Source organism: Epinephelus lanceolatus, chromosome 4 (assembly GCF_041903045.1).
Source record: "Epinephelus lanceolatus isolate andai-2023 chromosome 4, ASM4190304v1, whole genome shotgun sequence".
Taxonomy (NCBI): Eukaryota; Metazoa; Chordata; class Actinopteri; order Perciformes; family Serranidae; genus Epinephelus; species Epinephelus lanceolatus.
Window position 1 is genome coordinate 46,019,008 of NC_135737.1, and position 26,734 is coordinate 46,045,741.

Consider the following 26,734-nt stretch of genomic DNA (forward strand, 5'->3'; position numbering starts at 1 on the left):
AACCGAACCGAGACTGCCGGAAAAGGTGGGTCTCAGTCTGCTTCCAAATAGACTCTGGTGCTGTTTGTTTCTGGTGTAAAAGAAAACGAACCAACCACAGGATTTTATGACAGCAGATATGTGATTTGATAACAGTTAAACCAATAATAGATTCATCTACTGATAATAAAATCTATCTGCGACGTATATCCCGTAACCTGTTTATGCTAATACTAGGGCTTTGACTCCGAACTTCGTTATTCGAATATAATTCGAATATTTACAAAAATAAAGATATTCGAACGAATATTAGGCAGCCCTTAATATTCGAACCTGATATGGGCATTATTTTTTGTAAATGTGTTTGCTTGTAAACGTTGTTTTCAATTTAGATTCCGAGGCTTTTTCATGCCTGGTGAAGTTGTGAATCGCGAGCTCATTAGCAAGGCTATTGTTGGTCATCTGGGCTCCTGTAGGTGACGTTAGCGTCCTGGTTTGCGCCTATTTTGCATACCGGAACAATGGCTGCGACAATGCCTACAACAACTACGCCTGAGGAGTTTGAAACCTACACTCCAGACCATCTGAAAAGCAACGTGTGGCGCTACTTTGGGTTCCGAAAGGAACAGGGAAAAATCACGACTAAGGACAAAGTGATTTGTAAAATATGTAGGACCAAACTCAAACACCACGCGACAACCAGCAACTTGAGAGCCCACCTGTCAACACTAATCGACTCCATGCTATCTCCTTCACGAGGCCTCCCGTATGCCCGTCAAAACAGAGCGACAGATTTGCTAACACGGTTCGTTTGCGAAGATATGAGGCCAATTAACGTGATATATGGGAGCGGGTTTCAAGCTTTCGTCCACGAACTAGAGCCAAGATTCAAGATCCCCTGCTACAGGACCATGAATGGTAAAATAACGAAGCTGTACGACACAACCAAAGGTGGCATAAGGGAAATGTTGCGTGGAGAAAAGCTCGCACTGACCACTGATGGGTGGAGTTCTTTGGCTACTGAGTCCTATGTTACAGTCACAGCCCATTTCATTGACGAGGACTGGGAGATGAGAAATGTCGTCCTGGACACGTCTGAGCTTCAAACCGCTCACACAGCAGTGAATGTCTCCACATGCATCGATAGTATTCTACGTGACTACCACGTTGAGCGGGAGTCTGTGCTTGCCATCACAACAGACAATGCGACCAACTATGTCAATGCTGTAGAGAGGTACTTGGGGATCACAGATATCCCGTGCATGGCTCACACAATTAACTTGGCAGCGAGAAAAGGGCTTGCAGAGCGTTCTGTTGCAACAACAGTTAGTCGCCTGAAGGCTGCCGCTCAGCATTTCAAGCACTCCCCTACAGACAGCTACCTTCTTGAGTCCAAGCAGAAACTCCTTGGTCTCAAACCAGTCCAGCTCATCAACGACTGCCCCACCCACTGGAACAGTACGTACGATATGATCTGTCGGGCAGCTGATCAACAAGCCGCTGTTGCAGCGGTGATAATGGAGAAGAAACTCAGCCGTCTGGAGCTCAGCAGTGTGGAGTGGACCCTGATGGAGAAGGTCAGTAACGCTGGCTAATTATATTGGGTCTAATAATATTATGTCCCTAATGTTAACATTACCGTTTGCAAACGTAGTAGCATATAAGCCTAGTTAACGACGTTAAGCTAAGTTTGTGTTTTGTGTAACGTCAAGTGGCACATAGCCTAACTGCGCTTACTAGCTAGTAGTATAGCATGTTAGCTAACGTTAGCTATCTAACGTTAGTGGCGCTACGATAAGCTTGTTATTAATTGTGTATTTGTCCTGCAGGTGAAAGACGTGCTGAAGCCGTTCAAAGTAGCCACCCAGGCGCTGTCAACAGAAAACTACCCAACAGCATCAGCGGTCCTCCTCCTGCAGTATGTGCTTCTGACACAACTCAATCCCTCCACCAATGACCCGGCAGCACTGAAAGAGATGAAAACAATGATATCAACTGATCTGAAGGCACGATATGGCCCCGACAAAGATGCATTCTTCCTACTGAACACAGCCAGCTACCTCGACCCGCGTTTTCACCGACTGGTTCATTTGGAACAAGAGTCGCGGCAGGCAGTGCGAGATAAGGTTCAGAGGGAGCTTGCCGAGCTCAGCGAGGAGACAGGCGGAGAGGAAGGCCAAGAGGAGAACGCCACGGCTACGGAGCCACAGCAGTGCAAGGAAAAGAATGCTCTTAGCGCGATGGGGGACCTCTTTGGCGATGTGTACTGCCAAAACTCGGCAGGAGGTAATAATGATGATATTATTATCAATAATAAATCATACCGAAAAGTTTAAATTATCGAGTGCCTTTCATAACAACTCAAACTCGCTATATAGCCCTACATTGGAAATATAAAAAAGTGCATTATAAAACGTAGCCTAAACAGCACATTAACAAAAACTAATTTATTTTTTAAGTCAGACCAAATGAAGATGTGCTCCAAAGAGAAATGATGGCCTACGACAGTGAGCCCCCACCCCCGTCTGACAGCAACCCGCTGTCCTGGTGGAAGGAGAGAAGCCTCAAGTACCCCCATCTCGCCCAGCTGGCACGCGGCTAACTGGCAATATGCGGGACATCTGTGAGGGCGGAACGAGTGTTTTCCACAGCCAGGAACATAGTCACAAAGTAGTGCTCTTCTCTAGAGCCAGAAAATGTGAATCACCTTGTCTTTTTGGCGAACAACCTAAAAAAGTCTGCAGCCAGATAAACTGTAGCCAGCCAGATAGCCCATAATGGCGAGTTCTAATTTAGCCTAGGCTTACATGTTTGATTGTTGGAGATATAGCCCTGCATCTCGAAGTGTTAATCTACATGATTGATGGGGATTGGGGAGGAGAATGCATCCCGAGTGTTCAATTTACATCTCAAAGTGCCTTGTTCTTGGTAATTGCTGTCAGATCGCTAATCGCTGGTAGGATGTGCTTGTTTTGAATAGGTCTACCAAATAGGGCCTACCTTTATTTATTTTGTCTTTTCAGTACTTAGCCTGACTGGCTTATTTTTTATTTATTTTTTGATAAGAACAGTGGATAAAACCCAGGTCTGACTGTTAATAAAAATAAAAAAAAAACAGTTGTTGAGTGTTTTTCTTCTGAAAACATCATTGCCTGCCTATTGACATTGATACATTGCCCTCTGGTGGACAAAACATATACAACTTATGTTTGATACCAATATAGGTCTTACTTAATAAATATTCGAATATATTCAAATATTAATATTAATAAACAAATGAACTTCGAATATGATTTTTGGCCAAAAGTCAAAGCCCTAGCTAATACATACATGTAACCATGGTAACACATATGTACTTAAGTGTGTTTTCCCTGATTCAAACGCTGTTCAAACTGCCAACATTGTATCTGACTCAGTGTACTCTGTCTGGTCATGAAGTCCATTAAAAAGTGTGTGTCAGTGATCCCGCAGTATTAAGCCCCGAATCATTACTGTACAAGACGCCTTCCTTTCATCCTGTGTCTGTTAGTCGTTATTCGTAACATGCGATCGATTTTCAGTCCAACAATAGCCTGCTAATCATGCTTACAATCAGTTATTTCTCTATGAGCTCTTTGTGAAACCAGAGAACATAAATATAAACACTTAAGAAGCATCATAGTGCTGCTGCGTGAACTTAAGTCAGATGTTGATTTCTCCACGTGGGTCCTGATGATGCAGGATAACAAACACCAAAACTGTCCAATCAATGAGTTACCTGTCTGTCAGTAGAACTTCGTGTTTACTCCGCTTGGTTCGTTTGCAAAAAGTCAGTGTGAACAGGAACTGAACCAAAACTAAAATGCAGCAATGTTTTCCCTGCAGTGCGACCAAATGAATCGATCAACAGGTGTGAAAATGACCTTAATCTCCAGTTGGGTATCATGAAACGATTGCATGAGGAAAGGGTATAACGAGATGACAGTAACCAAGCAACAGTCAAACCTCAAACTGTGGAAAACAATGTGGAACATGATGGAAATATGGCATTTGTGTTTGTTTCATGTATTCAAGACAAAACACTGAACACTGAAAACTGAGCTAATCACAGGACTACTGTCAGATCAGGAAACACTCCTATGTGTCATTCTAGAGGGCATAATCCAACTTTTTATTTTGCTGTCGCCCAGTTTGGATGAGAGGGGAGCAGATTCTGACTTCTGGCTGACTGCACTGGCTAAAGTAATGTTGGAGTTACAGTATACCTAATTACTTCAGTGAATAAAAAACTGAGCTACAGAGCCAAGCTCTTAGGTCCTTATCCTCTGCGCTGTTCACAAGCTTTCAGTGGAGACTGAAGTCATTATATCACAGATATGAGTTGCCAAGCAGAGATTCCTTCACCCAGCAGGATGAATGGATTACAGATAAATCCACTCTTACTAATCACTGTAAAGTCGTAAATTATCCCTTGCTGATTTCACCTTCTACCACCAGTCAACACTGGTTTCTTTTAACAGGTGCTGTGGTGTTTTCCTGACCCTAACTACAGCAGTGTCATCTCAGAATGCTCAAATCTGCCATTTTGAAAGGCAGTTACCTGTTGTTGTTGTAGATTGGAGGATTTATTGCTTTTTCCCTCTGTCAGTGGAAGAAAATGTTGGCATCATATGTTTCTGCAAACCACAGATGCCTTTCATTTGTACATTTCGTACTTTGTCATTGTCCCCTAGGTGAGAGGCCTGCAAAGCTGCAGACGACTGCAGACCACTGTTTGAGACCAATAAACAACAAAACTGGTTGTTTTTCAGCAAGCCATCTCTGTGGCTTTTAGCAGCTTTTTAAAAGACAAACATGGGTGTTATTTAGCGACCTGTCACTGCATTTCCAGTGGGGGTAGTAACACAAAAACTGGTGTTTTTTACTGAGATGTCACTGCAGTTTTTACAAAGAAATTGCTGCGTGTTCAGTCAGGGTTGGGCCACTACTACTAGTTGTCATCACTGCATTTCCAGCTGCTTTTTGGCCACGAGCTTGGATGGGTTTTGGGCAACCCATCACTGTTTCTAGTAAAAATAGTGCCACAAAAACTTGTTGTTCTTTAGCGAGTCATTGCTCTGTTTCTAGAGGCTATTTAATCAACAGTCAAGGGTGTTTTTTCAGTAACCCATTGCTGTGTTTCCAGCAGGGATAGTGTCAAAAAAGTGTTTGTTTTTTACAGAGGCATCACTGCATTTCCTGCTGAGATGACGCCACAAAAACAACTGGTTTTACCAAAACATTGCATTGCATTGCTTTCAGCTGGAACTGTGCCACCAGCTGCTTTTTAGCCACGAAACATGGGTGTTTTTAGCAACCCATCACTGTGTTATCTCCAGAGATAGTGCCACGAAAAGCAGCTACTTTTTACTGAGACATTGCTGTTTCTCCAGCAAGGATTGTGCCATCAAAAACGGGTAAAAGCATGATCTTTCCCTAACCATATTAAAGTGTTTTTTGTGCCTAAACCTAACTAAACATTAACAACAGCATTGTTGAAACGTAAAGAAATGTTAAGGTCTAAAATATCTGCTCCATGAAAACATACAAATGTATCCGTGGTTTGCAGAAACATACAATGCCAACATTCATTCTGGTGATTGGGTTGTTTTTCTCTGGCTCTCTTTTGCTTTTTCTCTTTACTTTAATTAATCTCCACTCCGGTGGCAGAAGGATATTGAGTAAAATTGTGTTTCCATGCAAGTTATCGTCTTGTGACATCCGCCCCTAATGATTATTACTCTGTTTTGTCCCTTTGTCTATAAATACACTGAGTGGATGAGTCATAATTCACTGCTTTCATTGTATACCGCATCTCTATCTCTCTCTCCCTTGCGACACAGACACGCTCAACAGATCGAAGTAATGCTGGGAACAAAAACTTTAATTAAACAAATGCGAGTGTTAGCAACAATAATATAATAAAGATTTAATAATTAGTTGCTCTTTAGATTTGTGTTTGTCTTTAAAGTACAGACACCACAGAGAATAACAGTGCTGGGGCTGAGCAGTTATCTGACAGATGAAGGCAGCCATTTGGAGAATCTGATGGAGGTGACCATAAGGGACATATTTAATTTTACACATCATTTATCAACAAAAGAAAAATTGACAAGCTTTTCTCCAGAATTCTTATCATGTAAGGGTGGAATAGAAATGCTGCAGAAGAATAAGGAGGAAAAGAAAGGGACTAAGACATAGTAATGCATGATTGGAGGATTGTGAATCAACATACAAACAACTCAGCTCCTTTGTTGTATTGTTCACAGAGACGGAGCAGGTTGATGTATTTCTGGTCCGTTTTAATCTTAGCACACAGTTCAGCAGCATTCATCAGTGTGTGTGTGGCAGCAGCAGTTCAATAAAAGGGCTGGCTTGTGTTCTTCTTAATGTTCGTGTCTTTAGATGTGTACAGTCTTTATTTCTTCCTTCACTCTGTCAGTCTGACTCTTTCCATCTTTCTCTACTTTGTTCTGTCACCTCCCCACACACCCTTGCACAGCCCATGTTCATTAGTATAAATAACTGCTCGGCCTCCACTCAGCTACTGTACACACTGTTGTTATGCAGTTGGTCCCCAAACAGCCAGTTACAGCATCAGCAGCTCAGTGTTGAAGGCTGCTACCTGCCTGGTACTAATTAGGCACACGATGCTGTTACATGATCTTGGTGTTAATGAGAAACAGTTACAGAATATAAACCGGGTTCAGCCCACTGGTTCAACTTCATCAGTAATCAAGTGATATAATTGTGTATCTTAGCATGATGAAACGTTTGACTACATTAGGATAGGAGGAGGACATTTCTTCTATAGAATAAGATGTTAGACAGTTTTATTGCCAGGTTTGTACATCCAAGAGACATAAAAGAGGAAAAATCATTAGTATGAAAAAAATATATTCTGACAAACGCACAGTGTGTGCCTAACTGTCTACACTTAAAAGATTTACACCCAGGTTGGCTTCAAAGAGCCAACTTTAAGAAAGGTGTTTTACTAAGATTGAAGAATGACACATTTATCAAGTAGCGACTCACTCCTACTTACAGCAAACTGCAGAAGTAACCTTTAAGAACAGCTCATGATTAATCCCATTTTTGCTCAGAGGGAGAACCAAATACAAGGATACCAGCTACACTCACCCCACCGTTAATCACAATATCCCATTCTTTTCCAAATTTTCAGTGATTCCACAAAAGCCTTTATTATTTCTAGGGCTGCGGCCAATAGTTGTCATTTATGGCCGTCAGTCAACCAGTCACCTGCATGTTCATGATATGAATGTAATTATTAAATGATATATTTTGGTGCACGTCACACACTGAGCGAGCCGCCTGTTAATGACGCTGTGGGCTAATGGGCATGTAGCTACTTCCATGTTTCAGATGATATGTCATGTTTGTAGTCGACCAATGAAGATGAGTTTACATATCACCTTGGGTTTGTCCTTCACCTTCTCAAAATGATCCCACACTTTGGATTTCCTGCCCAACATTTTATTAACTAGCCTGTGGAATAACCGCAGGTACCAGCCCTGGAAATTAACCTGACTCCTGTCTGACTGCTGAGTGTGGTCACTTCCTGTGTCTGTCCTTTCAAATTAAATTCACACATGGTCCAGGCATGTAGGTTTGGATTTATTTTGACGCAGCTCCTAATGGGAGTTTCACTTTAATTTTTTTTTCTGCGACAAAGCGACCAATGAAATCTTGCTGACTAATGACCTTCCTGGTCTATGAATGTTTGTCATAGGTGTGTTTTGGGTGTAACATGATTTCAGCCAATCAGAGTGTCATCTCACATTCCCTTGCTGCCAACTGATTTGTAGACATACACAAAATTACGAGGGGTGTAGATTACAAGTTCAGTTTAAATATATTGATTTTTTTGGACAGCAATTTGCTGATACTACAAAGTTTGCCACCAGGTTTTCATCAGTAATTTATATGTATTCATAGGACGTTTAACTGGATCGGCTGGGGCTGAACACCTCGCTGTGCAACTGGCTGCTGGACTTCCTGACCGGGAGACCACAGGCGGTACGGGTGGGCAGCAACGCATCCGGCACCATCATACTGAACACGGGGGCCCCCCAAGGATGTGTGCTGAGCCCCCTCCTCTTCACTCTGCTGACCCACGACTGCACACCGTTGCACAGCTCAAACCTCGTCATCAAGTTTGCGGATGACACGACCGTGGTGGGTCTCAGCAGCAACAATGATGAGACAAATTACAGGAGTGAGGTGAACCGTTTGTCCTTGTGGTGTGGACGTAACAATCTCTCTCTGAATGTCGAGAAGACGAAGGAGATTGTTGTGGACTTCAGGAGAGTGCACACCCAGCAAGCATGTCCCTCTGACCATCAACGGGGCTGCTGTGGAGAGGGTGAGCAGCACCAAGTTCCTGGGTGTGCACGTCACAGAGGACCTCTCCTGGACCAACAACATCACATCACTGGCCAAGAAAGCCCACCAACGCCTCTACTTTCTCCGCAAGCTGAGAAGAGCCAGAGCCCCGGCCCCCATCTTGCAGACCTTCTATAGAGGCACCGTTGAGAGCATCCTGACCAGCTCCATCACGGTGTGGTACGGCGTCTGCCCCATGTCCTGCCGTAAGACCCTCCAGCGCACCGTGAGAGTAGCTGAGAAGATCGTCAGTGTCCTTCTCCCTTCCCTTCAGGACACATACTCTACCCGTCTCACCCGCAAAGCCCTCTGCATCGCTGGTGACCCCACCCACCCGTCACACAGCCTCTTCAGCCTGCTGCCATCAGGGAGGAGACTGCGGAGTCTCCGGGCCAGGACCAGCAGACTGAAAGACAGCTTTTTTCACCAGGCTGTCAGGATGCTTAACTCTCTCCCTGCTCTGCCCCCCCCTCCCCTCTCTGCCCCCTGCCCACTCAGTCGCTGGACGACGAACCCCCTCCCCCCATCAACACTTAAATCTGAACTATACATGCACACATACACTTTATCCAGTCCATAAGCTTCAATTTGCACCACTGTTACTCATATTGCACTGTCATTGCACCACATTGTTTGTGTTAATACCACTGTGCCTTTTTACTTTTTAGAGTATAACTCTTTTTAGCTCAGGTTTTATTTATGCCCCTACTTATATTTTATATTTGCACGTTATGTCAAGTGCACTGTCTGCACCGAGGGTCTGAAGAGAAAAAGTAATTTCGATCCTCAGTATGTCCTGAACATATTGTAGAATTGACAATAAAGCTGACTTTGAAATTAACATATTGTTACCCTATTCACATAACTAATGGATATTGCTGAATGTAGGAGGCACAAAATATTTAATATTTAATACATATCCTTGTCTGACAATCATATTTGATTTCCATGATATTCACACGGTTTGGTCTAACATTGACGTACAATTAGTGCGTTCTCAGCACCAAATAGTGGACACAGGAAGTGTTACAAAATGTGAAATAGGTCTGTGCAGCACCCACACTTGACAATTTTGTGAAGCAGTTATTTTGCTCAGTCCCCAGGGTGGAGACCAGTGCTGTATACTGTTACTTTGTGGTATATTTATATTGTATCTTATACTAAATAGTCTAACTTTGGAAGATACCCACACTGTGTGTAACTGTTTCCAGAAGTGAACAGTAGTGATGACACAAACACAGATGAATAAATCACTTGTACAGTTGAGATAAAGAGAAACATTTTTATTGGAAAACAGACGAGACATCAAGGAGGTTAGCCAGATGTTTGTGTGTGTGTGTGTTTAGAAGCCAATAGAGAGCAGGATCACAGTGACGTTGTCGGCACAGCCCCGCCTCACCGCCTCACTGGCCAACTGTTGGCAAGCAGCTTCAAACCTCACCTCCTTGTCCGTCAGCCCCGGCTTCGGCTCCACACTCCCTTCCTGCAAGGGGAAGAGGGGGGAGAATCCTTAGCACAACACAGACTAATAATAATGGCATGAAGATATGAACAATAACGTCCAGTTTATTACAACTCTGCTCTTATTTTGGTAGTTTTCACTCTCGCTTTTGTTAATATTCTTTGTGTTAACTTCCATTTGGGGGATAATCATGCTTTCTGTTTTGAAACTACAGTTCCCACGATGCTTTGGGGGATGTAGAATTAGCCAGTAGGTGCTTCTGCTTGCAGTGCACCCATGGATGTACAGAGAACAATCACTGGATTACTTTAATACTGAAGAAAACTTAAAAACGTGATGATTCTCGTACAAGCTGTGCAATCGTAAAGGAACGTCTTTTGGTCAATGGATTTTTTTTTTTTTTTTTTAAAGATATTTTTTGGGCCATTTTGCCTTTAGTGGACAGGACAGGTAAGTGTGAAGGGGGGAGAGAGAGAGAGGGGATGACATGCAGCAAAGGGCCACAGGCTGGATTCGAACCTGGACCGCTGCGGCAACAGCCTTGTACACGGGGCGCCTGCTCTACCACTAAGCCACCGACGCCCCTGGTCAATGAATTCTAAGCAGATTTTTTAAAACAAGGTTTTCAAAATCTCCCCTTTCCTCCCTCAGATAATAATTTGCGGATCTACACTTCCTACAATGCTTTGTGCACCATTAAATGTATGCCAAATTAGCTGTTATCAGTTCCTGTATGCAGGGCACCCATGGATGTACAGGTAACTATCACTGAATTACTTAAATACTGAAGAAAACTTAAAAACATGATGATTCTCAGGCAGGTTCTACAGGTAAAAGAGCTGATTAATATGTGATGGACATCTGAAATACTGATAATATCACGTGTAGTCATGTGTAAGTCATGCAGGCCTTTCCAAGGGAAAGATTTTTGACTCATGTTGACAATTACCATCGGCTGTAGCCTCAAAATGCTTGGAAGAGATAAATTAAATAAAAACTAATCTCAAAATTTGGACTAAAATTTCACTTTTAGTAGTTTTTGTCAACAAAATCTAAACAACTAAAATTTTACTTAAATAAAAAATTTCTTCTAAACATTAAAGCTAAATGAGAACAAGTGAGCACAGCACAACTGTGCGCACACATGACCACATGTACATCAGAGCTGTAATCAAATCAAGACCATCCTTAGAAACAGAAGACGAAAACCTGCAGGACGTTGAGGACGAATTTAACAGCTTCATCAGCAGAAAACACTTTGAACAACCCGTCACAGGCGAGGATGATAAACCTATTGACAGAGAGAGAGAGAGAGCCATCAGCACCTGCAATCCCACAGTTTCTGCAAGAACTAGTTTCAAACGTAATCACCCACACACTTTGATTAAACAAACAAGATTGAATGTTATTTTGGGAGCTTTCGAGGTAGGTGGAGGTTTATTAAATTATGACAGAGCCAGGCTAGCCATTTCACTTCATTACCAGTCTTTGTAGTAAGCTAAGCTAACCAGCTGTAGCGTTATATATAAAAGGTACAGACATGAGAGTGGGGTTTCTTAAGTTAATGAAAGAATAAATAAATGCTAAAAGAAAGACATATATACATAAAAATAAATGCAGAGGTTAGGCCCTCCTACCTCAACAACATACAGACACAAATACAAAAATAAACGTAGTTTTAAAAATGAAATAAAACTAAGATATTGCTGTCCTGTTTAACTATCATTTTTATTCATTTATTTATGCACTTAACTATTTATTTCATCATTTATCCATTTTATTTATTTAATTTTTGTATTTGTTTATACATTGATATATTTATTTCCATACTTATTTGTTCCTGTATTTATTTACTTACTCCTGCATTTAATTAATTTATAATAATTAATTTAACATTTATTTGTTCACATATTTATCAGTTTATTCCTGTATCTATTTTTACATGTATTTCTTTATTTCCACATTTACTCTTGTATTCATTAATACATTTGTTTACTTATTCCTGTATTTATTTACATAATTATTTACATACTAATTCATAAGTCATTTTTTTATCCTCTACAGTGGAAGTTCTGTTCTTGCCTGTCATTGGCTGTGAGCTGACACCTCCTCACGTCGGGGGTTGAAATGACTCCACAGCGTTTGTACTGACCATCTCCGATAGACCGAGACACTTCGAGGACACCCAGCACCCTGCCATCTCTGTAACACGCACAAAAATTAATCAGCAACTGTTTTCATAATCCATCAATCCCTTATGACAGTTTAGCAAGTAAAACATGCCAAAACATCTCCAGCTGCTCAAATGAGAATATTTTTTGTGTTTCCACAGTGAACTGAACATTTTTGTGTTTAGGACTGTTAGCTGGACAAACCAAGACATTTGAAGAAGACGCCACTCTGGACTTTGTTGTGCCTGTAAAGAGCTTGTCAGGTATGAAAAGTATCAGGATCTGGTTAGTTTTCCTGACTGTGCTTTGCCAAATGTTTTAGTGTCGTCCTTTACATGCAAACTAACCTGCAGCATGTCCTAAAACACAATTCAATAAGTTTTTTTCAGAGCTAGAGGTGGAAAAAAATATTTGTTGTTCTTCTTGACTATCAGTTTTTTCCATGCTCCTTTTTCTACTTTTTAGCATTAATTCCGTTGGAGATTTACTCACAGCTGCTTTAAAACAAACCAAACAAGTGCATTGGCCTTACACAAAATTAGGCCCTAAATTGATGACAGTTTAAACTGAAAATCACCAAACTTGGTAGATATTTGGAACTTAAGTTCTAACTTAAGAGCCAGGGGACATCCTTCAGACCAGATCCCTTGTTTATGAATGTAGGTGGTGTACCTAACGGTGCCTCCTGCCCTCTGGATCCTCATCCTCTCCTCATAGATGGTTGGGTTGTGTTCTTTACTGAGAGCGAGAGTCACCGACCTCCTCTGTCCGTCTGCTCCTGATGTCGCCTCCATCCGACACAACACGGCCTGCGGACACAAACGCAGACAGACATGAACTACGATGTCCTGCAGTGGTTTATCTGATGGTGCATTGAGGCAAACATCAGATAACCTATATTTAAAAAGGTGTCTGACTGATGATGATTAAACCTCAGTTTACCCTGCTGTCTCCCAGATTGGCCACATATATCATGTCATCCACCACCAGCACACAGGTGGCTGTGGTGCCGTCCTTCCATGCTGGCTTCCTGTTGCACAACACAGAGAGAAAACATGAGACAAAAGTACATTCACCAATATTTGTTGACATTGTCTCTATTAAAAGTATGCCATCAGCAGCTCCTGTTTGCAGTGTACTCATGGATGTACAGTCAATTATCACTCTGATACTGAAGAAAACTTAAAAATGTGATGATTCTCAGGCAAGTTCTTTATTCTGGATGTAAATGTTTCATCTCTTTCAACACTTACTGGCTAGAAGCTTTCTTCAGAAAGTCTTCATCTGTCTGGCGGAAAGTGTCCAGGAGACATTTCTTTATGAGCTTGTCCACGTTCTCCGTTTCTCCTGGAAGAGACGACACGTTTCAACCATTAAGGAGACGGCGGTGTTCGTTATACCACAGCTCATCCTTCCTGAAAACACTCTGTGAAATAACAGGAGCGCAGTGCCTGCTCACTATTTACAATCAAATTTAAAACTTTTCGAGTCATCAATCATTTCAAGACATCAAGTCATTAATTTGGACAAATACATAACTTTTAAAAGGCAATTGAGTACTAGTCTGACATCTGTAAACTTAACATGAAGACCAGCTGTGTGATAATTTAAGAGTGGACTGCCCCTTTAAAACTCACCACTGGGGAACTTCTTGGCCAGATTGTGGTGGAGATGCTCTGCAGCAAACCGAGAGGCTCGAGCTCCACCGTGACCGTCAAACACAGCAAAGTACGAAACATTAGATCTGCAGGACACAAAGGACACATCAGAGACACTTCCTCCACTGATGACTTTCTTTTGGACAGATGTCTAGTCAGAGAACTTACACTTGTCCTGGCAAAGTGGACAGATAGCTGCTCATGTCTGGCAGCACCACGTGGGCATCCTGCATCTCCTCCCGCTCGCCTCGCCTTGCGGCTACATAGCCTTTCAGCACGGGGAGGCCTGGATGATGACACACATGTCAGTCTTTAAATGCATCATCTCTAGACATCATATTTCCATATACTCTTTAATTGGAGGAGAAAAAGCAAACAAACGTTGTGGTGGAAGAGATGAAAACCTTCTTTACAAAATTTTTTGACCTCCTCCTCCCCCTTTTTATCACACTCTGCATCTTCTCTTTTTCGTTTCAATCTTTTCTCCACCTCTTCTTCTTCTTCTTCTTTGGTGGATTGTGGTTGAGCTGTGACCACTGCAGAGACTGGACCTGTGTGGAGAGAATCCAGAATTTAAAAAGTAAAAAATGGTAGTTTAAATGTAAAAGCCCTTTAGGCGTACAGATGTAACAATTAAGAGTTTTAAACAGGGACAGACGATATCAGATTTTTTGCCGATGTCCAACATGCTGATATATAACAACTTTTTTTTTTAATATAAAGATATTTTTTGGGGCATTTTTAAGCCTTTAACTGATAGACAGACAAGCATGAAGGGGGGAGGGGGAGAGAGAGGGAGTGACATGCAGCAAAGGGCCACAGGCTGGAGTCAAACCCGGGGCGCTGCGGCAACAGCCTTGTACATGGGGCGCCTGCTCTACCACTAAGCCACTGACGCCCCATATAACAACTTTCTGGCTGATAACCGATACTAATATCAATATATCCACTATCTTTCCCACCTAATTTTAAAGATCAAGTCTCTTCTATGGTGGAATCATCATATTATGCATGCATACTTTTATCACGATGGCCCACCAGCAGATGGAGACATGAAACAATGATTTTCGGTGTATGTTATATTCATTCATTGTGTAAAATAAGAAAAAGCATGTTGGCTGATTCTGATGATGCAACAATATTCTTGTGCATCCCTAGTTTTAAATCTTAAGTAGAATCATACAAATACTACTTCCCTGTACTGCAGATTTGATATTACACACACTGTCAGATATGTGATATTTTCAATCAAAATCTGAACAGTATATCTGTTACATAAATGTAATGGGGTAAAAAGTACAATATTTACCAATGAGCTCTAGAGGAGTAGAAGTATAACGTTACAACAGCATTTACTGGAAATACTCTAACACTGTGAGGTACAGTACTTAAGTAAATGTACTCAGTTACAAACCACACAGTTTATTGATTACTTAACATTTCCCTGCATTTTTCCACCAGTTTAGAAGTGAATATACTCCCGTGTATTACAAGAACATTAGACACTTTACTCATGCAGGTAACGGACATAAATATCAACTGATAATGAAGGGTAAAACCCTTACTGGTCTTACTGGTATTTCTGATAACGCCAATGATTGTTCTGCATCACCAGTGCTAACGTCTCCCCGTTCAGTGCATTTTGTTTTAATCAATATTTCACCGTCAATTCGTCTGAACTCACCGGAGGTCTGTGTCGGTTCTGGCAGGTCGTCGAAAAGATCCATTCTGCTCAGTTAGCTCAGCAGCTAGCTAACTAGCCTAGCTTTCGGGAGGAGCTAACTGGTTAGCTACCTGTCTGTGCCTGTGCATGTACGGCTCGGTGTCTGTAAGTGTGTGAGCTGACGGTAAAACAAATGTGTGAAAGGTGTCATTAAACGGGTCAAAATATTCAGACTGCCGTTCAACGGGTTCGTTGGTTTTAAAAGCAGAAACGTGGACCGTTAGCTCCGGCGTGGAAATATTATTGCGGTTTATTTCTAGCTGCGGCTAGCTTCTTCTTCATTGAGTTTAATGGCGGTTGGCAAACCAGCTTTCAGGTGCATTACCGCCACCTACTGGAATGATGTGTGGCGCAGTAGATTGGCAGGAAATAAAACAAAACTAAATTCTCTAGTATTCCTGTTACTCTTAAATAATTAAATACACAATAAATAGATAATCATAAATACCTACTAACAGAAGTACTAGTTTTAACATTGTAGCACAATGCAAATTTTTTATTTCTATTTTATTAAATATATTACCTTATATTTACACACTTCTATTTCACTCTCATTCTTACTCTTTATAATTCTCTACTCTTTACATATGAGCAACTGTAACAAATCACAGTTTTCTCTTGGGGATCAATTAAGTATTTCTGATTCTGATTCTGAATCTGAAGCTTAGATGTATTCCTCGATGTCTCTCCTAGTAGATTCCCGAAAGTAATACTCTGCTTTTCCTCTGTTATTCCTGTTATTAACTCTCTTCTTTTTTCATCATACCTGTTGCAATATATTAGTACATGTCTGACTGTTTCCAGTTTGTCACAGTGTGTATACAGTCCAGTAGGATGTTTCCCCATACTATGGACAGTTTCATTTAATCCTGGATCCTCAGACGCGTAATGATCACCTCCTCCCTTGGGCTCCCACTATGTTATCTACCAACACTTGCCTGTTTTTGAATACTGTAAAAATGTCTTCCTGTGTCTCTGCATTCCCAAAATGTTTTGGTTTTTGCATACAGTCCTTTATGATAGTTTTAACCTCTGCCTTGCTTAATGGTACTTGCATGTCAATTAACTGCCGTTTTAGTGATTGTTTAGCCAATATGTCTACTTTCTCATTTCCTTCAACGTCTACATGGACAGCAAACCAAAGGAAGGTGATATACAATCCCCTGCAGTGTAATCTGAGCAGCACATGAGAAGTGTCATGCATAATATCCTGTCTGCATGATGACTTTCCAGACTAAATGCTTGAAAGTGCTGACAAGCTACCAGAGACGATTAAGACACTGGGTTTGTTATTTTCTTCCACCCATTGTAATGCTAATAATATTCCACTTCATCCAGCTGTGAACACTGGCAGGTGGTTCCTAACAATGAGGCATGAAGAATCCAGCAGTCTCTGTACATATGAATGTCTTGTGTTGGTGATGGTCAGTATATCTTTGCACTGTTGTCCACTGTGGTACTTTTTATAGGTTTCTCTTTCCTTTCCTTTTTATTTTTTTTTAAACAATAAATAATAACATGCTCTTCTCTTTCCTGCATGTTATATCACAGATCAGATCCCTCTCTGAATGTACAGTTACATATTGTAACCTGCTGGGAAAAATTAGCAACAGGTGCATGTCAACCAGTATCTCTCTCAATAACCAGGGTGGAGCAACAGACAATGGTACAGTGGTTTAGCATTATGTCTCCTATCCCAGTTCCATTAACTGTGTTACCTTCCCCAGTAACTAGACCTTCATCAGGCAAACAGTTTTGTAATGAAGAGAAACCCTCATAAGAAGTGGCTGAGAGTTTGCAATCAGTCACATTACCCATGTTCAGTAGAAAGGCATAAATACCAAACACCAGTTTGTGTGATAACCTACAATATTATACACAGAGATAGAGAATAAAGAAGTAAAAATTAAAAACTGCACTGACACAATCATACACACACCCCTATAAGTAAATAATTAAGAATAAATGGTTAAATCCTTATTGTTAAATTGCATTCTCAAAAAATACGCATTGCAAAATTACGAAAATATTCATGACCATAGCTGTATAAGGTGCAGCAATCCCAAAATGGGATGAGGTGATGACCACATTAAATGCATCAATATTTATAATCCAGTTATATAATAAAAACTGATCTGAAATGGGCCATTCTGCATAGGGCGTACTTTTCATTTTGGTACTTTAAATGTATTTTGATGCTAGTATGTTTGTACTTCTACTCAAGTAAGAATTTAAATGCAGGGCTTTAACATGTAACAGAGTATTTCCTCACTTCTGTACTTTTACCTGGGTTACATTTTGAATTTAGGCCTTTTACATGTCATGGAATACTTCTGTTTATTTCCTCCGCCATTTAGTGAAAATAATAATAATAAGGTTAAAAATAGAGTTTGGACTAAATTCACCACTCAGACAACAAGATGTTAAATTATCATCAGTGTGACTATGAACGCTGTTAAAATAAAATCTTCACTTCCCTCCTTGTTTCCTTTCCTTCCTCCTGGGCTCTTATTGGCTACTCAGAGGCTCCTCTGGTGTCAGCCAATAGGGGCAGGGAAGCAGCTGTTCTCTGCTCCTATTGGTTGACAGGACAATAAAGCCAGAGGCCGGACAAGTGTGTGTGAGTGGCGTCAAACTTTCAATCAGTCACAGATCCGACTGCAAATACACGCGATGCATCAGTCAGTGTTGTGATTGATTATCAGTAAGATATTGATCATCATCAGCTCTGTAAACATGCGGGTTTCTCTCTGGTGCGTTTGGATTTTAACTCTTCACACCGCAGCTCAGCATCCTGAGCGGCAGGAGGGAGGCGTGCAGTCCGGAGGGAGGAGGAGGCAGAGCACCGGTACACCGACCCTGCTGCAGCCGGCGGCGGTGAGGGGATCTGGGGAGAAGCTCGGCGGCAGGAGGGCACCCTTGAACGGGTGAGCAGCACATACATCTAACACCCTGAACCCTGGTTGCAATCAGTGTTTGTATGTGTGCCATAATATTCACACAGACCTTTTGTTAAATGGTCCAAAACCTGCTGAACACACTCATGTCAAGTTTGGAGAAGAAGGACCTCACTGAGTTTTGTTTTTATGGTTAAAGACGTAAAAACAAACAAAACCATCAATCAGGTCATCTATTTATGATTTAGTGTCTGCAGCACTTCTTACAGACTGCATGCAATATACATAATAATATTTAAGATAAGATAAAAGTTTTATATTTTTCCTGTGCAGCAATATGTCAAGAAGTTCTTATGTAACTGCTAAATTACTGTAAAAAATACAACTTTTTTCCCAGTTAACCATTAAATCATTTACTGTATACAATCAGGTGATGGTCAATGCACCTGAAAACATAGATGGATAGATAAGTAGACAGACAGATATCATAACACGTAAACATTAGAGGTATAAATCACTGGTTTAATCACGATACTTTGGACAATGATACGATATTTGCCGATATAACAAAGTCTGTCACGATACGATTTCTGTTCAGTTTGATTCAGGGGGCTGTGATGGATATGAGATGATATTATCTACCCATGTAACACAGTCTGTTACAAAAGAAGCTGCCACCCCTTTCTTTTTTATTTTTGGCCATAACAAATAAAAACAACAGCTTCAGCATGTTCACATCACATGAATTAGCCTAGCAGCTAGCGGACTTTTTCCTCTACTCGTACCTTAATGAATTATACATATTGTTATTATTTTTCTTACTTACCTTTGGTTTAAGTCACTGCATCTCTCAACAGAACATCTTGTTGAATTTCAGCATGCATGCACATTTTTTCTGCCAAACATTGTTAAAACAGAGTAGCTAATGTTTCTGTACTGAGAACATAGTGGAGCGAGATACTCGACCAGGCAGGTATGTCATGTTTTATGTCTTAGGGGGCGTCGGTGGCTTAGTGGTAGAGCAGGCGCCCCATGTACAAGGCTGTTGCCGCAGCAGCCTTTGCTGCATGTTACTCCCTCTCTCTCTCCCCCCCCTTCACGCTTGTCTGTCCTATCAATTAAAGGCTAAAAAAATGCCCCCAAAAATATCTTAAAAAAAAAAAAGTTTTATGTCTTAGGGGGCCATTGTGTTTTCACAATTTACCTCACCTACTCTCAACAACAAAACATGAATGAAGTTGACATGATAGCAAAGCCAGCCTCTTGCTTGATTCCATGGATTTGATTGGCTGCCTGGGCCAAGTACGACAATGACGAAATGGTACTACTGGTGCCTGACGCCCAAAAGTTGAGATTATTTCAATTCTCAGCGTCTACAAACACACGTCTAAAAAGACACCAGAAAGACGCTCGTCATAAAAAATGCTTGAAAACCAGTCAGATGCGCCATATCATAGGGAATCATTTGTTTTACTGGCGTCTCGTTTCTAGCGCTCCTTGTAGGTGTGATCGCCCCCTTACCGACACTGTTTACACAGTGCTTTGTCTGTTGACGTATTTATTCCCGAGTAAATAACGCTATCCTCATCGTTTGTTTCTTGGTTGTTTGCCATCTGCCTGCTGCTGTTTGATGCAGAATTTCAAAATAAAGGCATAATCTAAAGATGACGATATGAATCGATGTTTTCACTTTGCATCGACGATACTGGATTGTTGATCATTGAACTGATAAACTGATCCAGATCGATGGACTGTTACGACCGTCGTTAACATCTGCTGTATGTCTGCAGTTGTTCATGGTGAAAACTGATCCCAGTCTAAATCCACTTCATGTAACCAGATTTATGTTAGCAGCTGTGAGGCTGCATTATAGGTATGGTCACATGACACTTTGTTTCTTATGAATGCTCGCTCTTTTTCGGACAAATTCAAGTGTGTTTTCTGTGGTCCGATGCAGAAGTTAGCATTGCACTGGTTCCCTTGTCAAAAAGCTGATGGGGTTTTCCAATGGATTTTGGATTATTGCAGAAAATAAGCTCTGTGGCAAATCAATGTTTATGATACTTACATGTTTTGTTAAGCAAGATAATCTTCACTCATGAACACCACATTTATGATTTTTGAAGTCTACATGCAATCGCCAGAAATAAAAACGACGATCTTTATATTAAAATGTATCTGCGTTCGTGTGCAGATATTTGTTGTTTTTTTAAAAAAAAAAAAATTAGCCGAAATGAGCGGCGTACGGAAGAGGGGTCTCATTCATAAAACAATGTGCAGGATCTATACTAAAAATGTATGTATGAACAAAAGCCAAAAATGATGTGCGCCATATTTCTACAATCAGGCTTCCACCACACCATCTGTTTTCCCAATGTCCCATCTCCAAAATGGGTCAAAATGTCTCCTATTATGTCTGTTTTTATAGATCACAGCTTTTGTACGGGACGTGGTGTACACCTGTTTCGGGCCTCGTTTGTGTGTATACAATGTCTACATGAGACCCTTGATCTACCAAAATGTTGGCCATTGCCCCCAGTCTGATTAGAAAGATTGACATATCAATACATATCGATTCTGAATATTTGAAATGGTTTCAATACTCATTTTCTGCAGTATCAATACACTGGAATCAGCTGCATTTTCTTGCTCTCTGACTGTTAAAGTTCTCTACAGTCATTCTGCTGTTCTCTCCTACTAACCAAGAAAAGAAAAGTCTTCATCATGTTATAGCCTTGTTATATCGATCTTTTTATTACATTTTTAATTTAAGTCAGTATCACTCAACCTCTGGAGAACATGAACGTCTGAAATAAGTTAAATCCGTCCAGTTGTTGTTGAGATATTACAGTCATTACCAAGTTCACCTGAAGAGAAATTTTACCTTCCAGCTGTTTTTGTACCTGTGTGTGAAAGCATCCGACCAATCAGCATCTGTCAGGTGTGTCAGACTGCAGACACCTCAGGAATGTGTGAAATTCTGTGCGTGTGTGTGTGTGTGTGTATGTGTGTGTAAGCGTGTGTAAGCAGCGTCAAGTGCAAGTCTGACTGACAGTCAAGTGATGGATGCAAAGTCAACACACACACACGCACTAATCCTAAACCCTGTGAACTGACTGACTGGGCTTATAAACTATAAGTGTGTGTGTGTGTGTGTGTGTGTGTGTAAACAGCAGATTTAAAGAGGTTTGTATGGGTGTGTGAAAAGAGGAAAGAGTCCTCCCTGACTTCAAAGTCCTGTTGGACTGTTGACTTGTTTTTAGTGTCACTGTGAGGACCGGCTGTGCTCAGGGGTCTCTTTCAGATATGCTGAAAGTTTATAGACCTCCTGACCTCAGCACCCCTTCACATTAATCTGAAGACTATCTAACATGTCGGTCTGAATAAGCACCAGAATCACTTTTACAGGAAAAGTCACAAAGCCATATCTTACAGGTTGGCAGTGTTGGAGGAGGAGGTATATGCAGGGTTCCCACGGTTGTGAAATTCCTGGAAAAGTTATGAAGTTAGAAAAACTGTTTTCCAGGCCTGGAAATGGTTTGGAAAAGTTTACAGTAAACGCTGTTTTAGATTGTTAAAAATATATTCATAAAAATCCCAAAACATGTCGGACGCTTCATTAAATATATTCCCAGTACCACTAATTTCAAATCTAGTGCTGTGCTGCGTTACCGTTGAAACATCACTACTATCAAGTGATACACATAGACAAGACTGGCATTGGGCTATCGCCAAGGCTGTGTCCCCTTTTGGGTCACTGATCAACTTGGACAGGGAAAGCCTAAAAGGACACGATGGCGATTACCTTCTATTTATTCGGGTAATGCATACGCTCAGGTTGAGGCAAGGTCGCAAAACAATTATCAGGCATGTCAATAGAACAAATGGTTGATTAACAAGAGAAAAAATGCATACAGCTTGTCAAAATTATAAGACAGACACATCAATTGCATTGAAATCTATATGATCTTTGGTTTTCAGTTCCCCTGATGGGGGCATGGCCTTGACATTTTGCAAACTACACAATTGTACCGGTCTGGTCTAATGTAATGTTTCAAGTGATGAAGTGTATGAGCTGACTTTGTCATCAGGAGGTGGAGGGGATGTTGGATTTCCTGCAGCTTCTTAGGCCCCAAACGTGGCTGTTTTTCAGCGACCTGTTGCCACGGACGGCTGTTTTTATTTTCACAGTTTTAAACAGAACAGACAGAGTTTTGATCTGTCATAAAGCATCTTAAGTGTGAGCTTCTGTTTTCATCTGTGAAGATGAAAAGTGAGAGCCAACAGAGCGGTCAGTGTTCTCACAGGAAAAAGGAAGGCAGACTTTTTATTTGAAGTTGAAGGTGTTGTTGAGCAGAACACAGACGACACGCTGTTTCTTGAGAACTTTCTGCTGACACAAGTGTTTCTTCCTCACAGTGACTTTCAGTGAGCAGAACAAGAGAGCATCTGTGAACTCGTTCAAACCTGATCTGAAGTGACCGCCTTCATTCAAAGGAGCAAACTGCTGATTGTGTGTGCTTTAACCACTGTTCACTGAGGAACTGTGACAAAAGCACTCAAAAACTAGACAAGGAAAGACCTCCAGCAGCTTTTTGCATCTTTTAGTAGGTTTTTCATGACCTCAGAGGTGTTTTACTGACGACATCTTTGCCCGCTGCTAAAACCAACTTTTAATATACAGTATTTCTAATGATCTCAGCTTGTTTTTTTGCATGTTTGTTTGTTTGTTTGTTTGTTTGTTTTTGGTGCAAAGGGACATTAACCCTCTCTAAATTGAAACTTGAAACTTTCCTTCACCACTCCCTAAAGGTCTCGGGCGTTAATTTAGGTTTGGATCTGCAGAGACTGAACTGAACTGAAAATAGTCATCAACATGTATGTATGTATGTATGTAGGTGTTATTAAAGGAATACTCAGACGATTTGGGAGTTATGCCCTTCTCTATCATTTTCATATTGAGACAACATGATCAATATTTTTTTGTGTCTGTGTCTGTCTGTCTGGGTCTCAGCGGTTAGCATTGCAGCTTAGCTTAGCGAATACAATTGAAGTCTATAGGGGGTCAGTAGACTACTCGGTAAAAGCCACTGGACGTACAGACACAAAAAAGATATTGATCATGTTGTCTCAATATGAAAATGATAGGGAAAGGGCATAACTCCCAAATCGTCTGAGTATTCTTTAAAGTGGCAGCATCACATTAGTAACAGTCTGGAAATGAAAATCCACCCTGAAGGAAAAAACAAGACAAAAACAAAAAATAATTTTGGTGCCACTATCCCAGAAGGAAACAGCAATGTCTTGGTAATGAACAACCCCTTTTCATGACACTATCCTGGCAGGAAATGCAGCCACGTCTCGGTAAAAAACAACTGCTTTTCGTGCCACTATCTTAGCAGAAAACGCAGCAATGTCTGTAAAAAAAACAACCGCTTTTTAATGACACCATTCGGCAGGAAATGCAGCGACATCACGGTAAAGAACAACCATTTCTTGTGCCTCTATCCCGGCAGGTAATACAGCGACATCTTGGTAAAGAACAATCACTTGTCATGACACTATGTTGACAGGAAATGCAGCAACATCTTGGTAAAGAACAACCACTTGTCATGACACTATGTCACTAAAAACTTTGTCACTTTAGAAATGATGTAACGTGTAACGTATTTGTAGTTTGCAGAACATTTTCCTCTGGCAACTGGGCGGAGCAAAGACAGCTGTAGCCTCAGAAAGCATTTGAAGACCTGAAAATTAAAAGACAAAATATAACTTAAATTTCACAAAAATATCATTTAGGTTTTGTCTGAAATTTGCCTAAAACTAATGAGCAAATCAGGGGTCAAAAATGAACATATATGGTGTATAAAAAAATATAAATTTACGGACACAAGATTCAGACACTCAGATGGCGGCGGGTTGATGTTGATGCTCTTTATATTAAATAGGGAGTGATTTCACAGACTGGGACTCTGACCAGACTGTCTGTGTGTATACAGGTTTAATACTGTGTGTGTGTGTGTGTGTGTGTGTGTGTGTGTGTGTGTGTGTGTGTTAATGCTAAAACTCTGTTTTGACACACTCATCTGCACACACACACATGGGTCTTGGTGTGTCAGTGGGTGAAGTGGGGCCTCCTCTGCTACTACAATACACCCAGTACACTGTGAGTAATGATTAAATCCTCTGCAGAGAAGCTGAGTCCACACTGCATTTAAAAAACACACCCTTCTCTCAGTGCTCTCCATCCTCTGCTCCCGTTTTAATACTGCGTAATCGGTTTGGATTCTGCTCATTGGGTCTTTTTTAAAATCTGTCATTAGGTTTTACTTTCAACACGTGTAAACACTTAGTCTCCGGATGAATCTGTCAGATTTTCTTTTTTAAAACAGTGTAAATGCATTAAAGATGTAGTTGTGTCTCCCTCCTGGCAACATTTTGCGTTCTAACATTATAAATAAAGTTAATTGATCAGCCTCATGTTTATAAATGAGGTGAAACTCAAACAAGCACACACACACACTTCCTGTTACACACAGCTGTGAAGTCACTTTGATGAAGGTTGGGGTGTGGGAGGTAGTCCGACCCAGTGTTGATCTGCTAATTAACTGCTTTTCCCAGAAGGTCAAACACACATTTTTAATAAAAATACAACACTCAGAGAAAAGCAGCTGTTTAATAAGTGGAAACAGACTTCAGTTGGTCTCGATGTGAGAGGAGCAGATGACAGGAACTTTAAATCCATCGATAACTTCACAGAGAACACAAGCTCCAAATCTCCACCAGATGGCCGGAAAAAAAAAAATCCACTTGTTAAAAGTGTTTTACTGCAGAATAATCGTCCGAAACAGCCACAGGCTGCTGGTGCTTTTCTGGAAGGTTTTCTAGATGGCATGGGGACTCTGGGAAAGCACTGATTCCTCTGTGCCTGCAAGCTCTGTATAAAACAACACACTTTAAAGTCCATCATATGCTGAGTCAGTATGCAGTTGGTTAAGAGTGTGGATGTTTATTTCCAGGGTACCATGAAGAGAAGCACTTTTTACACAGAGAGTCCCTTCTTCATGCTTCCTTTGCATTTTTACACAAGCAAACGGCTGAGTTATCATGCCAACATTCCACTGCGGAATCAAAAGATGCGTGACAGGTGTGACATGTAACACAACAGCATCGGCCTCTAGTGTGACATTGAAAACACACGTCAGCAGCACTTTATAAACAATAACAGTGACCTGACATGTCGATAAACTATCATTTACTGTCCCTGTTATATGGCGGCTGATCTTGTCCTCTGCTTGGAGGGTAAGGAGCTCCTGGACCTCATTGTTTTCCCACATTGCAGGCATTTTTGACCGCTATTCTTCTTATTTGAGTTAGCTGCTAACTGCTAGCAGCTGCTTTTTAAATCTCCCATAGCGGGTCACGCACATATCACATCGTCAAATGTCCCACCCATCCTGCTGACTGACACATGTATACAGACGTGGATTTGCTGCTGTTACTACGTCTGTTCCCGGCTCAGAGGTGAGACAACTCTGTCCCTCCATTACGGGATCATGCCTTGCGTACAGAATGATGAGGTGACAGAATATAGCAATATTCCCGCCTTCAACAGGCACTGTAAGAGGGGCTATAGGTTGAAAATGAAAAATGATCGTTTGTATATCAGTTACTCATCTCGTGTTACGGTGAATTCATGAAGAAAACTTTGTTTTTCCCACATGCCTCCATGGTAGGGATGGGTACCTTTCACATTTGAACCGATACGGTACCGATACCCGGTACCTGGGAATCGGTACCGGTACGCAACGGTACCTGTTTTTGGTACTTTTTTTGCATGTATGTGTGGTAATAAAGGATATTTCATTTAGAATTTTTTTTTTGTCAAAACTAACATTTATTTCTCAATATCAAACAGGATAAAATGACATCTAACACTGTTTGTAACATAATATCAAAAGGTAGCCTATAATTGACTATGCAGCAGTTCTTTTTATTGCACAAAATAAACCCACTCCTACTACCTCCTATTCCTCCTCTTTCCCCTCTGGGAAAAATGTGTGTGGGGGAGTGTAACGTTAAAGTTAGAGAATACGAGGAACCGAGCTGATAATGATAACTAAGGCAAATTAAAATGTGAAGCTAACGTTAGAATGACCAGAACAAAGCCCAATCATCTTAAACACTAAGCTTATTAATTACCTGGAACTGATGTAGCTGATGCCCCGCTTAATCACCGTTGTCATTATCGCATGTTAATCCCACTTCTTCTGCCCCGATGCTGGCTGCAGATGACAACGAGCCGCTAGCTGCAGGTGTGCTAACGCTGGGAGAAGTAGCTTTAACTTTCAGGCTATCAAATACTGTGCAGTCGTCAGCCTTTAAAAACACCTTGTGCTTGACCAGGTGCTTCCTCAGGTTTG

The 26,734-nt window shown here is 41.1% G+C and overlaps 2 protein-coding genes across 3 annotated transcripts; one reads left to right on the top strand and one right to left on the bottom strand.

Moving 5' to 3' along the window:
* The first annotated feature begins 539 nt into the window (after window positions 1-539).
* LOC117260318 (E3 SUMO-protein ligase ZBED1-like) lies at window positions 540-3,060 on the top strand. The gene is made up of 3 exons (XM_033632300.2): window positions 540-1,556; window positions 1,809-2,265; window positions 2,439-3,060. Exons 1-3 carry the CDS (start codon window positions 720-722, stop codon window positions 2,579-2,581), a joined length of 1,437 nt encoding a protein of 478 aa, XP_033488191.2. The 5' UTR covers window positions 540-719; the 3' UTR covers window positions 2,582-3,060.
* A 6,602-nt stretch (window positions 3,061-9,662) lies between these two features.
* Window positions 9,663-15,695, bottom strand: ilkap (integrin-linked kinase-associated serine/threonine phosphatase). Of its 2 annotated transcripts, none has more exons than XM_033630729.2 (10): window positions 15,376-15,695; window positions 14,105-14,242; window positions 13,860-13,977; window positions 13,671-13,777; window positions 13,287-13,380; window positions 12,976-13,063; window positions 12,706-12,842; window positions 11,945-12,064; window positions 11,072-11,153; window positions 9,663-9,883 (listed from the first exon to the last, which is right to left on the bottom strand). In XM_033630729.2, the coding sequence occupies exons 1-10, from the start codon at window positions 15,416-15,418 to the stop codon at window positions 9,743-9,745; spliced, it is 1,068 nt and encodes a 355-aa protein (XP_033486620.1). In that variant the 5' UTR covers window positions 15,419-15,695; the 3' UTR covers window positions 9,663-9,742. The 2 variants fall into 2 exon arrangements, with proteins under 2 accessions (XP_033486620.1, XP_033486619.1); XM_033630728.2 differs by having other exon boundaries at window positions 14,096-14,242.
* Between the last annotated feature and the right edge of the window lie 11,039 nt (window positions 15,696-26,734).

Excerpts from the sequence above, each read along its gene's own strand:
- LOC117260318 (XM_033632300.2), top strand. The coding sequence starts at position 720 with ATGCTATCTCCTTCACGAGGCCTCCCGTATGCCCGTCAAAACAGAGCG. Across the intron at positions 1,557-1,808 it reads AGTGGACCCTGATGGAGAAG|GTGAAAGACGTGCTGAAGCC; the intron begins GTCAGTAACGCT and ends TTTGTCCTGCAG. Across the intron at positions 2,266-2,438 it reads CTGCCAAAACTCGGCAGGAG|TCAGACCAAATGAAGATGTG; the intron begins GTAATAATGATG and ends TTATTTTTTAAG.
- ilkap (XM_033630728.2), bottom strand. The coding sequence starts at position 15,418 with ATGGATCTTTTCGACGACCTGCCAGAACCGACACAGACCTCCG. Across the intron at positions 12,843-12,975 it reads CCAATCTGGGAGACAGCAGG|GCCGTGTTGTGTCGGATGGA; the intron begins GTAAACTGAGGT and ends TTGTGTCCGCAG. Across the intron at positions 9,884-11,071 it reads TCGTCCTCAACGTCCTGCAG|GAAGGGAGTGTGGAGCCGAA; the intron begins GTTTTCGTCTTC and ends TTCCCCTTGCAG.